The sequence below is a fragment of the Ylistrum balloti genome, unplaced genomic scaffold (genome assembly GCF_031769215.1).
Source record: "Ylistrum balloti isolate Yb309-2 unplaced genomic scaffold, AGI_CSIRO_Ybal_v1 Utg370416, whole genome shotgun sequence".
NCBI classification, from domain to species: Eukaryota; Metazoa; Mollusca; class Bivalvia; order Pectinida; family Pectinidae; genus Ylistrum; species Ylistrum balloti.
Genome location: NW_026782282.1, coordinates 431,850 through 453,999, shown reverse-complemented (window position 1 = coordinate 453,999; position 22,150 = coordinate 431,850). Strand labels below are relative to the sequence as shown.

The window sequence follows — 22,150 nt, the reverse complement described above, 5'->3', positions numbered from 1 at the left end:
TTGCTTCTGAAGAAAATTTCTCTTTTGGAGTCGCATCCCAAAAAACATTTGGTAAGTTCACTCTAATATGATTTTCAAAATTTCCGGAAGTATATGTAGTATTTACATTGTAACCAACTTAATTCTAACATAGCTGCATCTAGCATTGTCAGCTTTATTTTTTTTTTTAAATTATTTATTCTTATATTAAAATTAATTCTACGACTATCTTGTATCATTGTCACCACTATCGATGATTGTTATACGTCAATCACTTTTATGTAAACAAAAAAAGATAAATCACATGTGGGTTTAACTATAAATTTGAGTGCTATGATGAACTTTGACCGGCGCTTCACGCAAGTCTTTTGAAGATAATAGACCCGTTGATCACGTGTTATATTTGTGATAAATTATGATATTTTCTCATGTTTATTATCTTGTCAGTTTTGCATATTGATTATTCATTGATAACGGCATTTCATCACAGGTCATATCATTACGTCCCAACAGATACAAACAATCCACACGTGAGCACAGTACCGGTGAACCATCAACGGATAAAACTGATCACAAAAACTCGCGGTTAATGTACATAAAATTTCTGTCACTCTCGCAAGTAGTTATTTTTCAAAGGTAAATAGCATTCGTTAAAGTTAGTGAAAAAATACTAATTTCACCATTCACATGTTTTAACCTCTTTATAACCAGCATCCAGAGGGATATCTTTGGTGTCCTTTGAACCATTCGTTTAAATAACAGGGATTAGTCTTGTTATTGCCCCTATGTTTTGATACGTGTTCTTGATTTTTTTCCTTTTCAGCTTGTTTTTGGTCATAGGCACACGCTAATAAATTTGCACACCAATGAATGGTTAATGCTACATAGAAAGGAAAATTCATACTAGTAATTACTGTATATTTGAGGTAAGCTGTCCGTGTTGGATCGAAAAGATCAATAGACATCATGGGAAGACATAACAAGACGTCTGTGATAAATCATCAAACCTCCCCTACAATGAACTGTATCATAAAGACAAATACAGTCGAACCTCGTTATCTCGAACTCGTATAACTGAAAGATCCTGTTTTATTCGAAGTATTTCGTCTGTCCCGCTCAAACTTTTAACTAAACTTTCAATCTCACTTAAATCGAACACTCGGAACACTCGGATAACTCGAAGTTTTCCAACGGTCCCGCCGACATCGAAATAACGAAGTTCGACTGTAAATGGAAACGAAGGAAAGGTTATTTGCGTTCTGCTCTGCCAATGACATTGATACTCACATAACTGCTTCTTACTAAAACAAATAAATCTGCCAACATCAACCAGCTTGTTCCCAAGAAGGAAAATGATGTTATTGGTTAACGAAAAGCAAAATGATGTAGACCATGTTGTAGTCGTGTTGACGATTGTGGTGTGTGTATAATCTACTTGTGTTACATTTGATTGATGACCGCTGTTTCTTAAAGTGTACGGAGAGATGCTCGTTTTCTCTCTCTCTCTCTCTCTCTCTCTCTCTCTCTCTCTCTCTCTCTCTCTCTCCCTCTCTCTCTCTCTCTCTCTCTCTCTCTCTCTCTCTCTCTCTCTCTCTCTCTCTCTCTCTCTCTCTCTTGTTATCTTGGATCCAAGTGGAAATAGTACGCTGGACTCCGTATATTTTGGAAACACAGCGGAATCTATTGACTCACTCCAAAGATCTTTAACCCTATCCGTGTGTTCTAACTTCAAAATAACACTGATTATTGTTGTTTTCTCAGGGAGGGAGGACACTTAACTCAATTACCATTATCGATTTTGGATGTATGTGATACAAGTCAGCTTGATGTTGGGATTTTTGTGACTGATTCTCTACCATTTACTGCTGCGAAGTAACAAACATCGATACAAATACATGCATTTTTATAAGTTGAATTTGTGATTTCCCCCGAAAATAAAATATTCAACAGTAAGGAAATTCTTAAAGAATAGATGACGGATATTTTTGTTAAATGTGATTTGCAATCAGTACAGTCGCTACTGACAGGAACTCTTTACAAATATGCACTAATTATACAGAAATAGGAAAAACATTTGCATGTCACACTTTAAGTATCAGTAAAGTCGCTACTGACAGGAACTCTTTACAAATATGCACTAATTATACAGAAATAGGAAAAACATTTGCATGTCACACTTTAAGTATCACATAGTGATCTCATATATATGTTAATATAGATAGATAGAGATTACGTGTTGAGTGTCTTAAAATATAAACTCTATTTTGGCAAGGGTGAAGAAAGACAAAAGTGGCGAAAGACTTGGGTGACTCTGCTCCCAGCCAAAGTACATCTTATATTTTTAGTCTCTGATAAAGTATTCCAGCTATCCTGGAACACTTATTGAAATTACAGACTATTGAAAATTTCAGCAGTTTGTTCAGTTTTGTTTACCGGATGTTGACGTTACGCTAAATTTTGCCTAATGACATACGTACAAATAATTGCTTCGCGCGGAAATATAGTTCCAAACTACAACGGATATTCGTGTAAATAAACTTGTTGATTACAATAGATAAAATCGCTTATTTCAACTGTTTCTGGTCTGTTTTTCATTTAAGTAAATAGAAATAAAAATATTTCTGGAGTACTAAAATACAGCGTTTTTCGTCACTGGGAATACAGCAAAGATATATGAGGCAATTGTATTCCGAAAATAACAGTGCCAGTTGCAGGATAGGGAAATATCTGATAGCTTATGACGTCATATTGGAATATCATTTCATTTGCATAAAGTTTCTGGTGCTAAATACATCACAACGTGATAAATACTCGTGTTCATTTTAGGAAAGAACATGTCATGATTTTTAAACATGGCCTTATTACGGTGAATAAGACAGTTACATGAGAGTCAAATGCGTTGCTCCAGTATATTACCACATGACTCGCGCCTGCAAATATAAAAGCATATACAATGAAAAAATCGAAAACAAGGCGCCCTCTGACATAAAATCCTTTTATCAACAAAAGTCATTCTTAAAATTACCTGTACACGTAATGGGGTGATGAACCCAACGGAAAAAAATCTTTCGTATGCGTGGAAATTCAATCTAAAGAAACACCAGTATCATGGCCTTAAAATAAAACTCGATGAGGATTTGTAAAGTATACTGAGATCGAGTAATTTATGCTGTAAATGTTGTAATTTTTTAGGTTTTTCTTTATCTAATTTTGTTATATTGAAAGCAGGAATCATTTTGCGAAAAGATAAAGGGTTTTTTTATTGATACTTTTAAAGCTTTTGGTCACATCGCGAAAATTTTATCCGAGGAAAAATACACCCTTTATAGTTTTATGTGTATTGTATAACGCCAATTTGCTATTAGATTTTGTGGCAATCAAGATGACGATTGAGAGCATTTGTTTCCTCAGGAGTAAGATGCCTTCCATGTCTCCTGTTTAATGTATGTTCAGTGATTTAATCCTTTTCAAAAGTATTTAAAATATTGATATGTGTTACAGGAGCCGCGATAGTTCAGACGGTAGAGCGTTGTCTTATGCAAACCTTGGATAAACATTCCAACGTGTGATTCGACACTACATGCCTGTGGCATTTTCTCATGAAGCTGCGAAACGGACCGGCTTGTGTTAATGTCGCTATGTCATCAGGCAAGACACGTTACCCTTATGGTTCCGATGACATGCGACGGGCCTCTTGTATGTTGTTCAGTGAGGAACTACAAGGAGACTCCGCACCTAACAGACCCATGTTGTTCAGTAAGGTACTACAAGGAGACCCCGCACCTAACAGACCCATGTTGTTCAGTAAGGTACTACAAGGAGACCCCGCACCAAACAGACCTATGTTGTTCAGTAAGGTACTACAAGGAGACCCCGCACCAAACAGACCTATGTTGTTCAGTAAGGTACTACAAGGAGACCCCGCACCAAACAGACCTATGTTGTTCAGTAAGGTACTACAAGGAGACCCCGCACCAAACAGACCTATGTTGTTCAGTAAGGTACTACAAGGAGACCCCGCACCAAACAGGCCTATGTTGTTCAGTAAGGTACTACAAGGAGACCCCGCACCAAACAGGCCTATGTTGTTCAGTAAGGTACTACAAGGAGACCCCGCACCAAACAGACCTATGTTGTTCGCGGAGCGATAAATGCTGCAAACAATCAAAATAAAACGTTCAATGATGAATGCCTAGGATATGATATTTTTAAAAGCTTTAAACTGACATATGTTGCCAGGAGGAAAGTCATAAGATAGAAGACGAGAATGTCCCTTTCGGTACTGAGTTAGAGACCTGAATATTGACCTGTCCCTTGTTCAGAGATTTATTAACCTATTTCACTCATTTGAAAACGTGATATTACTTTTAAATAGGCAATCTCTCATTCGTATACCGATTTTCTTGCACTGTCCGAGAAGTCAACAATGGATATAAAGTTAAATAAACGAATTAAAGACAGAACCTTTTGTAATCACACATCATCAAATAGAAAAACTTTTTGCATAGACAATAACGGAAATTCATCCATAAATACCATGAAATAAAGACACGATTAACGTGTATTCACAAGAAAACGGAACACCGTACAGCATATGCCACGACCGCATTTACAGAAACGATTACGAAGCCACAAGCGGGTCACTCTTTTAGGGAGCTTTGTTCATGTGACAACCCATGCTTGACAGGAAAATCACACTTGGCTTCTTCTCGAAGACGTGTTTAACACGCTCTTGTATTCTGTATATATACAACACGACAAATCTTAATTGCGGTGTTTCAAATCTATTCAGTTCAAATGCACTCATTTCAGACAACCAATGAAATCAGGCAGTGAACTAATGTCGGGCATTGCATTTTGTAAATTGTGGTAATGAATTTCGATCTTCACCTCCGTTTAACTGATTTTATTTCATTGTTTTCACATGCTATCATTAGGTATCACGGGATAGGTAACGAATATAGAACGTATGTGAAAGACATCCACAACACCAGAGAATAATAGCTTCAAAATCTCACCATATTTCAGTTTTTTCGCGAAAATATCGCTACGCATTTGGTTATTTTAAACATGAACACCTCCTAACAGTTTGATTTTATTCGTTGCATTTAATTTTAGGTGAAACACCACCATGTATGCAAATGACTCTAAAACCACAAAAACGACGTCATGACACCAATATAAGAAATGCACCAAAGGGAGTATGGTGGGCGTGTCTTTGCTTTTTAAAAATGGGGCTTTTAAACGTCACTAGGTCCAAATTTGTCAATATATTTAAATGAGTTATTTAAATATGCGAATTGGGTTTTCCCGATATTTTCGATTTACGCTTGATCAAGATCTACTTATTATGTAAATAATCAACACAGACTAGATGAATTCGATTTTAATTTGATGGTGGTTGGAATATCGAGAAAAGCGGACTTACCTATTACCTTTTCACTTGTTTTCAAGTAAACTACATACTTAATAAGATTCCTAAATTTTCACTTAATCATATGTAACGTAACGATAGCACACTGGTGAGCTTTCCGCTCTCGACTCCAAAGGTGCTTGGATCGAAACCTCAGTTGACATCTTTTTTTTTCAATAGAAAAGGGAAATTACATGATATCGAAACTTTCACGACATTGCTTCTATTTTGTTTCGTTATGGGTCACTTTAAAATCTGATGAAACAATTAAATACATTGATTGTTTGAGATGTGAAATTTTAATCTTAACATCAATCTTTTAATTCTCAAATGGTTTCCAATCACTAGAACTTCATATTATCTCTTAAGCGTGCGAAATTCTTTTTCTCATCAGCAACAAAAAAGTGGTATGACATAGATATTTCTATAAGGAACTCTCATTCTCTCAATACATTTGAATCAATTATCAGTAAGACAGAAATAATACATGACAAATGCTTTTAGGTATGGGATTTACGTAATTTAAACATACTTCATTTCCGTTTGAGAAATCCTGCCAGATCTCTTTATTAAGCATTTTCAGAGCAAAAGGTAATACAGCTGAATGTAGATGCTGTAACCCATGTGAAGACTTTTATTACTATTTTGATGTTTGTCCCCTATACATTCATAATCGAAATCTATTGATAAAACAGTTACAACCTCTCTTTGAGAATTTACTTATATTTATCCATATAGGGCGATCAGAAATTAAACAAAGATGATTAAAACTCTTGATTGCAAAAAAAATAAAATAGGGATTTGATTGAATGTGACTCTCTCCCTCTCTCTCTCTCTCTCTCTCTCTCTCTCTCTCTCTCTCTCTCTATCTCTCTCGCTCTCTCTCTCTCTCTCTCAATGTCTCTCAATGTCTCTCAACATTTTATAGAGCTCGTCAAATATCGTTACCAAAACAGACCCACAAACAGAGCTTAAATGTACTGTGCTGTATCCATACATCTGTGATGCACGTTAAGTTGATTTCAGTAAATACTGTTATAGCAGTGACTGCTGCAGGGGAATCTTCCTTCGCAAGTTACTTCAAATGGATTGAACAATCTGGAAATATTTACCGTTTCCTGTCTACTCGATTATATCATTTCTACTCTTTCTCTCTTGTCAACCATTGTCAGATATATTTCACTCTGTGATGACGCAAATTACCAAACAAACAAACAGTGCTTTATCGGCTGTTATTTTTGTTGGCTTCGATAACCCATTCATCGCATATCTTTATAATTATTCTTCAGTTTAATTCCACGTTTCTACGGTATTTTCGGAAATAAATTGAAATTGCCTTCTGATGAATCAATGTTGTTATTTGCAGAATGAAATCAATATAAAACACAGGACTGTCGCCATTGATTTGCTGGAATGCAACAAGTTTGTAACTTTTTATACAGGCTAGTTAAAATCTTATATGCTTAATGTCTTTCTGGTTAGCTTTTCATGTAAATCTAAGAGAGAGTGTCGTTTTTCAAAGAATGACATTGAAAAAAAACACAGTTTCATATTATTGTACCGATTTGAAAAAATACACGTGGAATTTTCATCGACATTTTTTCGTTCTTTATCACAGTTATGGACTTTTGTTGAGGTGAACGGAAGGTTATGTTAACCTGAAAAAAATGTCGACTCCCGGTATGTGTAGTTTACATATTGACTATATTGTAAAAGTATAAAAGGAAACACGCTGTTCTCGTAATTTGAAATATTTTCCCCGAGTTTAAAGTATCTAAATGACATAAGAAATTTGTTCCACTAAGCTCAACAATTAACGTTTCGTTGACTAGGAAAATCAAATTATATTCATTAGACAAATTCTACTTCCTCTTTACATTTAAAGAGTAGGCAAAAGAGAAAGGAAGTTTTGTACCTTTAACTGGAGTAAGGTCAGCGTAGCCTGTATCTTACATTGTCACAATGATCATGAGGTGGATAGCTTTGCAGATAAAGATGATCACAGCGCAACAAAAATGTCACTGTGATATATCTTACCATACAAACACACACATCCAATATGCATTTGTATTACTTTCACGTTATGAACTTGAATAACTTTACTTTTAGATTTTAGATTTTTTTAAAACAAACTTGAAATTTGAAAAGATATTTGTTCAACAGATAATCACTGATGAGTCCTAGAAGGACGAAACAACTGCATGATGCATTTCAAATTGTAAACTTGAAATTATTTTTTCAATTTCCCTATTGTGAATTTTCCATTTCTGGATAGCAATATCCCTGCATCTCATCCGAGGGCCTGTTCCCGTTATAACGATTTTCGTGCAAGAAGTCATCAACTGATTAATAAACTCGTAACACAAGGGTTCAAAAGATTCAGGTTAATGAAAATTATAGCGAAGTTTCATGGTTGCCATAGTGATCTCATCGAGAAATATACCAGTTTGTTTGTGCGACATGAAGCTGGACGTATTGAATGCTCGTTAGCTGACCTGTTGGTTCCATTGTTGTATAACTTGTTCTCATTTGAGAACGTGACATTACTTACTTGGGTTGACCAAGGCTTACATGGTGGTTGTCGCCGATGAAACAGAAGACACTTACTCTTCCGGAACACCTGGTCTTATTATCCTTGTAATTTTTTCAAGAGTTTCCGTGTAAATACTTCTTTTGGTAATATTTTGTCCTGGTTTTATGGAATTTGTGTTTGATTTGTGATTATGTTGCCATGTTTGTATTTTCTCGATGTTTTTTTTTTTTTTTTTTAAATAGGTTCTTTTAACTTGTGTGTCTTTCGTGAAGTCATTTCATCGGGTACCTTTCAATAGCACCGAAATAATATAATGACGGAACCGACATACATACCTACCTGAAGTGCTTCTTAAAATTCATTTGGTAAACGTCTCGGAGACGCACGTAATTGCACGAAAATGCCTTGTTTACTTTTCATGCAATATATCGTTCAGAAAACAATGCTTTTCAAAAATGATTCATTACACTGTACAAAGGCGACAATCGAACGAGAAGTACACATCTTATCAATGTTAAAAAGGAACATTGATTGTACATATGAAGAAGGTAATGTGGTGTTCAGGGCTTGACAATGTGAGGCCATAACATGTGTTCCTTAATCTTTTCACATGCATTTTATTAACAACTTTTTTTAATCTCCTTCCCGGAGAGTTCAACAAACGACGCAACAATTACCTCCCCTGTACTCTAATTGTCAGATGTGTGTGGTTCTCAATTACATATGTATCATATACATATATAACAGTGCGTACTCTAAGGAGATCTGATGATATTTATATATTAATATTTTATCTTTGTGACTTAAATCGATCGCGAATTTGAATGTCTGTCGATGTTTATTAAAACTACACTTCTAAATCAAGGAAACCATGATACTCCGGTAGCGTGCCACACCATTTTTTCTTGTAATCTGAAATATTCATGAAAACAACATCGCGTTAATCATAAATTGTATGAAATAAAATAAACATAAAATAAATTTGTTTATGGAAAATTGCCCATATTTGTATTGACCAATAGTTTGTAAACATCACGATAACGTTTGTCATCAGCGATCGGATAAATAACTACGTTGAATGTGAACAAAACAAAGACTACGGGGCCTGCAGTGTAAGTGATTTATTCTCATGGTTTAATGCCAATCTCTCGAATGAATTTGTAATAATTCCTGCACGTAAACAATTAAATCATACTTAAATTTGTTATAATGTTATTGAACAAAATACGTCCCACCTTTGTAATTTGTATTGCCGATATTGCAAGCGTCTCCGACATCCTCACCCTAACTGTTCGTGCCTAGTAAATTTATATTGTGATAAAAAATGGTCTGGAATCGGGATGGTTTTCTGCAGATATCGACATGTTGAAGGAGCTGGGGATAATGTGATAACAGAAAATCAGGCCTTATATTCCCCTTTTTAATGGTTTGCCTTAATTTAAACGCTTCAGAGTTTGAAATGAATATTTTGTCAAAATGTTGTTTTCGTTGTTGTTGTCGTTATCTTTCTTGTGTGTTTTGTTTTGTTTTTGTTATTATTATTGTTTTTTTGTTTGTTTGTTTGTTTGTTTTGTTATGTTTTTGTCGTTGTTGTTGTTGTTGTTGTAAACACACATTGTTTTTATCACGTGACCTCCTGTCGTTGGTACAGTTGAGTCTAGACATTCTTTCCGGTGAAAATTAAAAAAAAACCGAGAGAACTATAATTCTTGTATAAGCAGCATGACAACGACAAATGGCTACATTTCCACCAGTTGCCCACTGTGAGAAGAAATAACGAGTACACGCGTACGTGCTTCCTTCGCGAACTATGTTTTTGTATTCTTCCTGTCACGGCAGGGATACTTTGGGTTATCTAACATGGTCATGACCTATTCTGATATTTTTCACAGCCAGTCATCATCTGATTTCACAACCTTACAACAGTACGATAGGTTTAACCGTGATGTCTTCGTGAGTTTACTTATAGAAACATCACAATTCATAAAGATGCTAGACTGATGGCTTTCGAGAAAAAAAATCACATATAGAAAATTTCGGATATATTTTTTATTGCTTGTCTTTTTAAATTCCAGTAGTTACCAATGCAACATTTATTATGAATGAGTGCTTTAATACGTCTTTTTCAATAGACCTTACTTAGTAATTTTTTTCGGAAATGTCCGTCGCTTCATCAAATAGGGAGCGGTAGAGATTTGTGCTTACAGTTATACAGTGATAGGTAACATGACAACTGACTCCAGTATAATTCATTTACGCTTTTCACACACCATGTCGTGTCATGATCAGGACGAAGTTCCGCTTTATTTTGCTCTCATGCAAAGGATCATGATTCATAGTATGTTTTTCTAGAACATCTCTTCGCTACAAGCAAAATAAAATGACTTTTTCAATAATAAATAATAAGAGTCGTGATCAAATTCTTTTTGCAGATTGTTTACTGCGGATGTTCATTATCATTTTTTAACAATAAACAACAAGAAAATACCGACAGGTCAACATAATTTTAATTCAAACTAAAAATCGATTAACACGTGTAGAATAAGACCGGGTGTTCCGGAAGGGTAAGTGTCATAGCTTCATCGACGAAACCCGCCATGTAAACCTTGTTCAATGTCGTTCCCAAGCGAAAAACAATGTTAACAAAAATGGAACCACCACGCTTACTACGAGTAGCAAACACGTCCACATCACCAAAAAGGATAACACATCCCAATGAGATCATTATGAAGACAACAAAACGCCCCCCCCCCACCCAATCCCCACCTCTAGTTCATCAACCTGCTTCTCTGAAAACTCTGTGTTGTGAGTTTAGCTTTAAATTAAAATCAACGTGTATGATTCGTCTCCACAGAAACAAGCCATATCGTAAATGCTTCTATTATGTCTTTGGTACAAGGGCTCACACAAGTATCAAAGTATAAGTGTATAGTTCAGTCTGTAGGGAATTTATTTTCGTTGAATCTGTGTGTATCAAAAATCAACAAATGTATATGTCCATGAAATGACACACAGATAAATGTTGACATGGATCATATTTTACGAGTTAATGTTGTGATCAAGATCTGTCCATGATATTTCGTGCCAAAATGTATATTTTCGAAAAAAAAACCAAGAAATTTAGGACCCGCTAAAATATCTGATTTTACAGTATACAAAACATTTAAATTAAATCAACACGTATCCTGTGATATATATACTCAACACTAAAATGTGAATGCAAACGTGATTGTGACTTTAATATTGCAATATATGAGAAGGGAAGTAACTCTATTTAGTCATTGCTAGTGTTCACTTACTTCTTGCCATTGTAGAGCTCCACTTGAGCGACTGCGACACCTGAAAGCCTCGTTCTGGTATACACGTATTTAATTAATTTCAGGTTTCTGTTGTCTTCTATTAGCAGAACAAATCTGATCCAATTCTCCCTTTGCAATAACTCAGGCATCTATATATTGGTTTTCTTTTCTATACAGTAGATAAACAGACAATACGGTCGTGTCTTCAACCGGCCTCTGTATCATGAAATCGGATGATGGAATGCCGCGTCTCTGTATTCATGTAAATTCTAAGTTGTATATTTACAACAGGGTATGAAAGGCCATACCATTCGTGGCATGCGTCTTCAAAGGAATTAAATTTTTTCTCGTATATAACAACGTCGAATGACATCCGTTGGCAAAAATATAATGAGATATGATGTGTTACTGGTTTTTATGTCCAATTTTGATAAATGAAATTGGTTTTCTATGTTCAGTTTGGTTCTTGGTTTTGTCTCATTTGTCTTTTCATGTACATGAGTTGAATTTTCATTCCTATTATTTTCATTTACTATCTTTGTTTCTTTTCATGATGTATACGACATCCATCATGAATGGCTGCCATTATTGATCGATACGTTTTAAATCCTCGTGCAATTTGTAAACGTTCGCGGGCAGTGTTTTGTTTCCTCCATCAACGAAAGAGCACTTTAACGAAGCAAGGCACTTCAAAAACACTTAATTTCCGTCACTTTTTTGACAAACAATTATTCCTGCTAGTGCAAATGGTTAATTTTCGCTAATGATGTTCTCGAGTTAATTCGCATCGACGATTTTATGGTATATCATCCTAGCTTTGTTGTTTGTAATTAATTATATACATGTAGTATGTCCCTCAGAAAGTCTCAACAAACACATTAGCGTTTCTGTGGCAAGTCATCTTGTCTTTTATGCAAAGAGAAATGTCGGTTCATATTTCATTTCAATTATATAAAATATCTTATTTAGAATTTGTACCAGATGCTATATATAGATATCTCGTATGATATGTAAGAAAATCTCTGTTAATTTTCTATATAAAATATCTTATATAGTTTATAAAATATCTTATTTAGAAACTGTACCAGATGCTATGTAAAGATATCTCGTATGATATGTAAGAAAAATTCTGTTAATTTTCTATAAAATTTGAATAAGATATCAAACATATTGTGCATCTTTGATTTGCATCATACAGCGATCCTTCGTGAATATTTTTGTAGTTATTACAAGCGTTGTAATATTCCGTGGTTGTTTTCTTCTGGCATTTCAATCGGAAGATATTATAGGAAATTATCCCTGTAATCACGCGCGCTCGTGACAGCATAACTTCATATCCTGTTAATTAAAACAACTGGTGATCTTTTTTGTGCATTGAAATATTCTATCTGATTTCGCTTTAACAAATGTTAACATAAAAGTAGAAATGTTATATGTTTTCTTACAACACCAAAATGTAATTGTGCAAAATACTAAACCCCAGTCCTCCAAGATGCCATGGAACGGGCCTCTCGTATGTTGTTCAGTGAGGTGGCGATCCGCTACTTTAAGGAGGCACCGCTGAAAATGACCATGACTGGTGACGAAAATCCTGCAAATGAAACAAAACACAACAATATCGAATTCTTGAATAGTTTATGAATGAGATAAGATGAAAAAAATGATACATTATCAATTGTATCGCTGCGGTTAACAAAATCATGATTTAGTAGGACACAAAATGTAATTTATTAGACATAATGAATTCGGTAAATTTATATCGGAATTCGGCGTAAGAGAGACTATGGCATTTTATCAATAGTGTAGAAAGATCCATCTTTAACACACCACGCAGTCTCAGAAATTCCCAGAGGCAAACATGGTAACAGAGATTAAGTCCCGGACGGTAAGTCTATGGTACGGGAGAAAACCTTTCTCAAACAACGCGAGTTTGCTTGATGTACGGAGAGACTTACCAGCGCACGTCACAGTTCCAGGGCGAGGAACTTACGTGACCTGAATTTCTGGATGCGTGGGTGTAGGATGACATCAAAGATATGTGCTGTCTGGTCGTGGTGACCAGCCGTGATGAAGATAATATCGATATGACAACAGACTACTAATCCGAATTCCACCACAGAGCTCCTTGAAAATGTACCAGGAACCAGACTAGCAATATATAATCTCTTTATTTCCTTGTTAAACTCAAACATTTCAGGAATAGTGTAAGTAATCACGTATTTAAACTCACTACTTCCAAAAAATACTGCCGTCAGCATCACCAATGTCTTATTAAAAGGGGAAAAAACCGCTATACTTTATCAAAAAAGAGAGAACGCCAAAAATAAACCTGTGGTTCTAACGTGAAATCGAAGAATCGAGAGCTGCCTTTACACAATTAATAATAATTACACAAAGATAAGTTGAATATCTTTAAGAAGACCAAATCAATTAATGTCATGTTCACAAAATAGGAACCGGGGCGATAACAATGAAACCACTATGTATGAAACATGTCGGAATTTATCAAGCATGAACAAGGAATCTTCATCATGATATCGTAAGATCCTGAAGAATACCACCAAACTTCGCCATAATCTTCAGCATTCTCTTGAATTTTAGATACCGACAACTGTCACACCGGAAATCGCGATTTGAAATTGAACTGGAAAAAAGTAAGATACGTGAATGTAAAAAAAAATGAAAATCATAGATATTGCAGGGGAGATAAGTTGTAAATTCGGCTGTTTTGTGTTCTACATTTTGACACTCCGGTGATAAAGTCCGAACTGTGATGAAACACCAGATAATGATAATTCATAGTTCGTACTGAACCTGGAATATCGACTAAGAGGCAGGTAATTAATTTGTAGTCAACTGGTTATGCTTCTACCGCAAACTTGCTTGGAACTGCACGTGTATTTGCAATTGTTGTCCAACTTGCTTTCAGGTTGTGTGATGAAGGACACCTGTGCTATGACATCTGATTATTTGCACGCCAAGCATAGCATAATGATATCATATGGTATCAAATAAACACACGTTGAGATGAACTGGTTACAATTCAGTGTAGAGTCGTGGCATTTCGTATCAAATTTGTATTTGAAATATCCATGTTTACTTACATACGTTCAGAGTGTGTTAAATAAGAGTTGTCTCCCTTGCTACAGATCGAGATCGAGTAATTCTGCGTTTAGATACAGAAAATTGAATAACAATTTTATTGAGATTTTGAATAATCAAAACTGCAATGTGAAATATTTCGTATGGGATGACATGAAATTTCAACTAGATAAAGTTCTTGTTAATCTATTGATACCAACTGAATAATGAAAATAAACTGAAAATGAATTTAAGTATCTTCATTTAGATTTAAACTAAAAAGACCGTCCCAGAATGTCTCGAGCCAAAGCCAAAATTTACGTCGATGGTTTTGTTAAGCCTGGGTTTGAGAAGATCCTGCAGACCTTTAGGTAAGTGTCATCCAACTTCCCAGAATCTTATTTGATATTCATACGCATTATGAAAAATAAACAATACAATTATATGTTCATACTAATTATTATAATTTTACCAAGATAAATGATAAAGTTAGTTATGTGAATATATTATGTAAGCTTACCCATAGCTATTGATATTCTGTAGAATTTCAGAAATTTACTAGAAAAATTGTATTTTGCCAAAATTTGTGTGTATGCCCCTCCCCCCTCCTTCTCTCATATAGGTGTAATGCAGAATATACTAGGAGCTGTTTTCAGATTTCTGGCATTAAAGGTGACCTACATACCCCAAACTTAGTTAAATCAGCTGATATGAACAATAACACAGATTATTTTTGCTTTCATCTAAGCATTTTTTAGGTATTTATTTTCATTTTTTTTTTTTTTTGTCAAGTTCAGATATACCCAAATTATAATACTCCCAAAAATTCAGATGGAAATAATTAAGAAATGATTTGTTTTATCTTCTTTGTTAGATACAATCTCGAACAAGGACTGGAGAGAGGAGGAGCATTTGCTGCCTATTACAAAGGAGAGCTAGTTGCAAACGTTTGGGGTGGAACTGCTGATGGCAAGTCTGGAGTTTTATGGAAAAAGGATTCTCTCCCTTGTTTTTACTCGACAACAAAGTCAATGTCTGCTGTTGTTATAGCACACATGGTCGACAAGTAAGTATAAGATGTGTCCTGGTCAAGTTTTACCCCAGCATCATGTGATGATGGGCTATTTAAATTATGTTACATCAGTAGTCTGTCATTGGTCTGTCCGCCCATTGTCTCATATCTTGTTACATCAGTAGTCTGTCATCTGTCTGTCCGCCCATCATCTATCTTTAAACAACCGTTGTTGTCACAATTTTAGGGACGTACTGAATAGAATTTTTTTTTTTGCAATTTTATGTGTAGGTTCCTCTTGGTCCCAAGTTGTGCCCCTTTGATTTCTTGACATATTAGAAAAGCAAAATAGCTTACAGGAGGCCATCTTGGATTTGAGAGTTAAAAATTATTATTCCTATTAAGGGAATTCACATAATTAAAATCAAAAACAGAAGGAAGAAGAGAAAAGATGGGAAAAGATTCTTTGAACGAATAAATTAAGATAAAACAACAGAGTGTCTACGTAGAGTCTCTTGTTCTAAATGTATTCACTTTGAGATGAATTCTGAAACTACCATTTGAGCTTAAAGAAAATTTTTCGAGAAATTTTTTATATAAGCCTTCATTGTTTCCATCAATATTTTTACTAAATTCTTCTATTATGCCAATTAATACATATCTGAATTTGATAGAAACATGGTATAATTTACATGTAATAGAGGTTTCCAAAACACAACTAGTAGAAGATTTGAGTGTGACTATACAATCACCTTCATCGGACAAAGGAAGAAAATGTTTAAAAATAATTTATATGTTCTAGTCCCCAAAATTCAAGGACTGGCCACTTAAGGTTCTCTTGAACATACACGTTTACCGATAAGAAAATGTTGTCAGAGTTGAGAAATAAAAGTTCATGTTCAGAACATGGTCCAAAAATTCTGTAAATGCTTTCCTCTGAAAGATGAACAATTTTCGTTACGGAAATTTGGTCAAACTGAAGCCAGATTGTCACCTGTTGTAAGCCGACTGTCTTATGTCAGATTTTAGTGTCTCACATGTGCTTCACTTTGCAGAGGATTGCTAAATTATGCAGAGAAAGTTAAAACCTACTGGCCTGAGTTTGCTCAGAATGGAAAAGAAGGTGTTTCACTGGAGCAACTGATAAGCAATCAGGTAGGGAACAGTTCACATATTGCTTACAACATACTTTCTCATTATAAAAACCTGGATGATTTGTTGAAGTGTTTTTGTGTAAAGATAGGTACACATGAGTTGCATGTGATTGATCGTATCAAAGGAAAGCCCCGGAAGGCTTTTGATCAGAAACAGTTGTTCAGGATTTACTCCATGGAGTTTCAATGTTGAATAAATGTGGATGCAGAAGTCCATGGAGCACAGGGATATCACTTGTTAGTAGGACTAAATTTGGCTTACCTACAATACCCATGAAACATCCTTAATTAATTCTTTTTCCATTTATTTCCTGACTGGTGTTGTGTATCTGTTTATTTTTGATAGGCTGGTGTTGCTGCCTGTGACGAAAAGTTCCAGATGGCCATGATTCAGAGTAATCCTGATAAACTGGGTGAAATCTTAGCCAAGCAGAGGCCTTTGTGGAAACCAGGTATGATATTTCACCTGTATACCAGTCTTTTAACTATGGCAGAGCCGCGCATCAGTGGTATATAGATAAATAAATAAATAAATAAATAAATAAATAACCCAGACCAAATTTTGCTGAAACATTTTACATATTTATCATATTTCTGCGTTTTGTCCTACCTAGAAGCTTAATGATGGGTTTGTGTTAGACTAAATAGCGAACTGGCATGATTCACAGAAATGTGACTTTAAAATTGTTTCAGCAGTAGTGCTATCTATTTCTCATTTTTATTTTTTTGTATGATTGTAAATCAAGATTGTCAAAAGTGGAAGTTGATGAGAAAGGTGAAGGACAGTCACTGATTTTATGTGTTTTGATGAGTAAAATAAAGGTTATTTTTTCTGTGGTCTAAGTTTCTGCATTTCAGCTAATACCTTGAAATAAAAAGAATACATGTTTTATTTGATGAAAGTCATGACCAGCTTATGACTTTCACTGTTGAATCTTATTTTTCAAAGTAATCTTTTTTTCAATTTTTTTTTTATCAGAATTTTAATTTTCTTGGGGGTATTTCAGCTGTGATACATATTCAGTTTGGTCATTTTACTTCATTATGTAATTCATAAGTCCCCCCAAGAATTCTATTTGGCAGTAAATAGTTAAGTTGCCTCTCTTCTGGTACATAGCTCGGCCAGCAGCTTCGATATCTTGACAGTCTATTTAAGCATTTACTTCTTGGCCGGGTAATACTGAAGTTTTGGCAGGCACTACAGCTGTTATAGCCCCATATTGTTATAATGTAATAAACTATTAAGATTCCTCGCAATGTGCCTCTGCGTTATTTGTTCATAAACATAATTTTAATTTAATTGAATTTTAGCCCTTTTTTCAAACCTCGTAATGATTAAAAATAGAAATAGAATGTGAAATATGAGTAATGTTGAAGCTATCCTGTACAAACAGTCAGTTACTAATATCATATTTTTGAAGCATGAACTACGTCTGATATGGCACATGTCCTAGACCATTTGCATGGTTTTAAGTACTTCTAATTTTAAGTAGTATTTCATCTATAGGACTGCCAAAAGGTTATTGCCTGATACAAAAAAAAACAAAAAACAAAAAAACTTGATGAAACCATGCCATAACACAATTCAAATTATTTTTTAACAGGAACCAACCACGGTTACCACCCAATCACATTTGCTCTGTACTTAGACCAGATTGTTAGACGTGTCGACCCCAAAAAAAGAAGTCTTGGAATATATTTCAAAGAAGAAATAGCTGATCCATTTGGTAAATTTTCGTCTATTTTAGCAATAAATTTGAAACTATAAAACCACAAAATTATTGACATTTTTCAGTGAAGTCAGCCTTACTTAGCACATTGGTTATGGAAACTCTGAGTCATTAGTGAGCTATTATTTTCCTCTTGTTGTTTTATCCTGTAAAAAAATTATTTTTGAGGGGAATTTATTTTCGTTAAATTTGTGGGTACTCCAAATTTATGGATTTACATGTCCAAGAAATGAGAAATTATAAACATTTCATGGACTATATTACTACAGGATTTCATGTGCTAGATTTATCCAGACAATCAAATGTCAACAAAAATATATGCTTTTGGAAAACTACAAAATTTTAATCCCACAAATATATATGATTTTACAGTAATTGACTTGATTTTCAAACATCAGATGTAACATACAATATTTTTCTTTATGCAATTTTAAGTCTTTTTCAGTAATACTTATTTCTCATGTTTGAAACATTAAAAACACACATTTTGCAGATTTAGAATTTTACATTGGGCTTCCAAAGGCATTGTTCTACCGGGCACCAAGAGTTGTGATGATGAAGAAGTTTGATGTTGCTGAATACATCGCAAATTTTAAAGGAGATATTGAGATTTTAAATAAAACATCTGACAATCCATCAGATTTCCGCACTGTAAGTAAAAATTTTCACTTGTGTGAACATAAGAAATCACAATGAGTGGACAAGTAATTGTGACATAACTTGTATTTTCTGACCTGAATGAAGTTCTCCTTATAAAGAATTTTCAGCTGAGCAGCAATGACAATAACGAATTCATTAAAAATAGGCATGCCAATAAATTATTCGACCAGGAAGTAAATGTTCTTTTGGCCGATTAGATTTCAGTACTTTGGGATCACTACATTGTACGAAAGACACACAAGTGAATAGCACGTTTCAATAAATTAGAGTTTGATGAAGTAGAGCCAAACAATGAATTAAATTGCATCATACAACCATTTTGTCCTTCAAGAACTTGTCAGTGATGCTAAGGGTCTATATTTTGAAGTCAAGGTGAGGACTGAGGAAAATCTGAAGTAATCGAGGGAAAAGTCAAAGTCTAGACAGCGAGGTGCAACATTATTTCTGAATTTTATTCTTGCCTTGTAAATTCCACCTTAATTTTAATAACAGGTACGCCGTATGAATGACCCAGACATTCGCTGCCTTCCTGTTGGGTCTGTGTGTGGCCATGGCACAGCTGAAGCTGTTGCCAAATTTCACGGTATCCTTGGCAATGGAGGAATGCACGACGGCAAGAGGATGCTGTCACAGGAGGCCATCAGGAGGATCCAGGAAATGAAGGTTGGAGGTTTTGACCTCTCTTTCAGTATGGACGGGATGTGGAGTCTGGGCACAATGGTGTTTCCCGTCTTTGAAGATGGAAAGGTAAAAGTGACACATATTGTCTATGTTATGAATGCCACCTAGAGATCCCCTCCGAGTCTCAATTCCTTTTAGTTCCCATATTATTTGTAGGAAAATTTTTTTAAAGTGTTATAGGAAGAGCAATTTTTCTTTACTGAATAAAACCAAACATAATATTTACTCATTTCTAGATGACGATGATGTTTGGACATGGAGGTTATGGAGGACAGATGGGGTTGGCAGACTCTCACTACAAGGTCGGGCTAGCGTATGCCACCAACCACTTAGATCCCACATCCAGGGCTGGGGCTGATGCTGACAAAAGATGGCCGTCTCTCTACCACACACTGTATGAATGTATACACAAGATCGAGAATGTGAAAGTCAATCGCAAAACTCTTTACCAATTTAATGATTATAAAAATTATACTGCGAGCAAGCTGTGATAAAGTTGGGTAATTTCGAGAAATATTGGAATTTCTCAAGAGAAAATTGGTCTTCCTATCAAGAGTTTGTCAAGAGTGACTGGTTGTCAATTTGAATACATGATAAGTTTGAAATATTTGGTCAAGATTCATGAAAGAATCTAGACTCAGTTTGAAGACTGTTGTTTATCATTTGGTCCAACCTTACCTAACAGAATTACGTAAAATGTGATTATGTGACATTTGGTGTTAACATTTGTAAGCCTTCATCATGTAACTGTAGTGTTGTAACTGACCATGTTATCACTCCACCTCTCTATCACTATGTCATACTCATGTTTCTGCTCAAGTACTCAGGAGGGATTGAGGTGCGTAACTGAAATTTGGTATGTTAGTGTGTAATGACATGTAGAAGTCTTATTTGGTTCAGGTCAACCTACGATTTCCAGAGTTATGGCCCTTACAGTTTGAAAATTTCATAAAAAATATCGGGATCCACTTATTTTCTCAGAGTTCAGGATTTAGATGTGAACTCAATTTGAAATGGAGTTGTTTTGTTTCAAGATGAAATTGAAGTCAAATTCATATTAAGATTTGGTCCATTTCTATTTTCTAGATTTTAAGACTCAATTAAACTGAGAAAAATTGCGAAATGTCAATTGCTCCTCGTTTTTTTCTGAAAATAAGTACATTGCACATACATATATACCAGTTAGTTGTATTGTTTACATCAGCATGTCATCTTGTCATAAACTTTAGTAATCAGACTTGCTCAACAGATGTCTGATACTCTCTTAAAAGTCATGAGAATTGTTTTTAATGCAAATAACACTACAAAGCTCTGTTAATCTCATCTTGTTGCCAGCAGGGAAATTTGTGTCACCGACACATCTATCTTATTCTAAAAAATTAAAAAAAAAATTCTATAGGCAATGATTTTTGGCTGGTTGAAAGTTTCTTCAAAGGTCAATGTTAAAGGTGTCAAGGAGACTTTGACATACTTTACTGGTTGCGAGGGGTCAAATAATGTAACCAGAGAACCTTGTACTAAACCTTATACATGTAGTTGGACTATCTGTCTGGAGAGACAAGCAGGTGTGATTCATGTTGCAAATCATATGTATTTATGTGATATTCTAGTCAGATATATGGTGCTTTAATTCTCAGGAAAGCAGAAGTAATTGTTTGATATATAAACTTATACTAATCACTCTTCTTGGCCCGTATGTAAGCATGCGAGGGGTCTTATTGTGGGAGGAAAACGGAGTACCCGGGGGAAAATCACATGCATCAGTAATGTGTACCAGTACTTTTCCAATATAACAACGAATGCATTCTAAAATATTTCCTTTTATGGGCATTCAAATATCATGTTAGTCATATTTATATGAAATCCAAGTCATGATTAAAAATTTTTAATTTCAATTTTTCTTTTTAAATTCCATGTATTTTTTATCACATTTTCTTGTTTTGAAAGCATGAATTTTGTTATTTGAATGTTCTCAACTCTGTGTACATTCCAATTAAAACAGCAATTATTACTGAATAAAGTGTTTACAATTTTTGCATGACATTTGTTGTATGTTCATTCACTAATACTTGGTCAGAAAGAAGTACATCAGTGTAGAGCCAGTTTATTCACTTCACCTACATATACTTGCCTTGTGGCCGTGAAATGTGAAAGAAAAGAAAGTGTTGATAAAATACCAATATCAACATTTTGTGATAATTTTATTTCTCAGATTTGATGAGAGATGTCTTCGGTGCCAGTTCTAGTTCAGAAATTCTGAGTATCTCAACTCCTCCTTGGTTTTGATATTGACTCCTCCTTGGTTTTGATATTGACTCCTCCTTGGTTTTGAAATTGACTCCTCCTTGGTTTTGAAATTGACTCCTCCTTGGTTTTGATATTGACTCCTCCTTGGTTTTGATCTCAACTCCTCCTGTGGTTATGTTAACATCGTTTAAATTTGATATCAAAGTCCAAGCTTTATTATGTTCAGAGAAATTTGGAATTTCTGGTATTCATTGATTAATGACTGGTGGAAATATCAATAAAATTTACTATACATGACTGGTAACAAAATTCACACAACAAAACCGTTCTTTTGACATTCTTTTTTTTATTCGTCATTTTT

The 22,150-nt window shown here is 34.8% G+C and overlaps 1 protein-coding gene across 1 annotated transcript; it reads left to right on the top strand.

The window, feature by feature from the left end:
- Positions 1–13,998: 13,998 nt before the first annotated feature.
- LOC132554541 (beta-lactamase domain-containing protein 2-like) lies at positions 13,999–21,451 on the top strand. Its single transcript, XM_060218865.1, has 9 exons — positions 13,999–14,061; positions 14,574–14,676; positions 15,180–15,371; positions 16,373–16,472; positions 16,818–16,923; positions 18,076–18,198; positions 18,695–18,852; positions 19,354–19,608; positions 19,779–21,451. Exons 2-9 carry the CDS (start codon positions 14,600–14,602, stop codon positions 20,031–20,033), a joined length of 1,266 nt encoding a protein of 421 aa, XP_060074848.1. The 5' UTR covers positions 13,999–14,061; positions 14,574–14,599; the 3' UTR covers positions 20,034–21,451.
- The last annotated feature ends 699 nt before the right edge of the window (positions 21,452–22,150 follow it).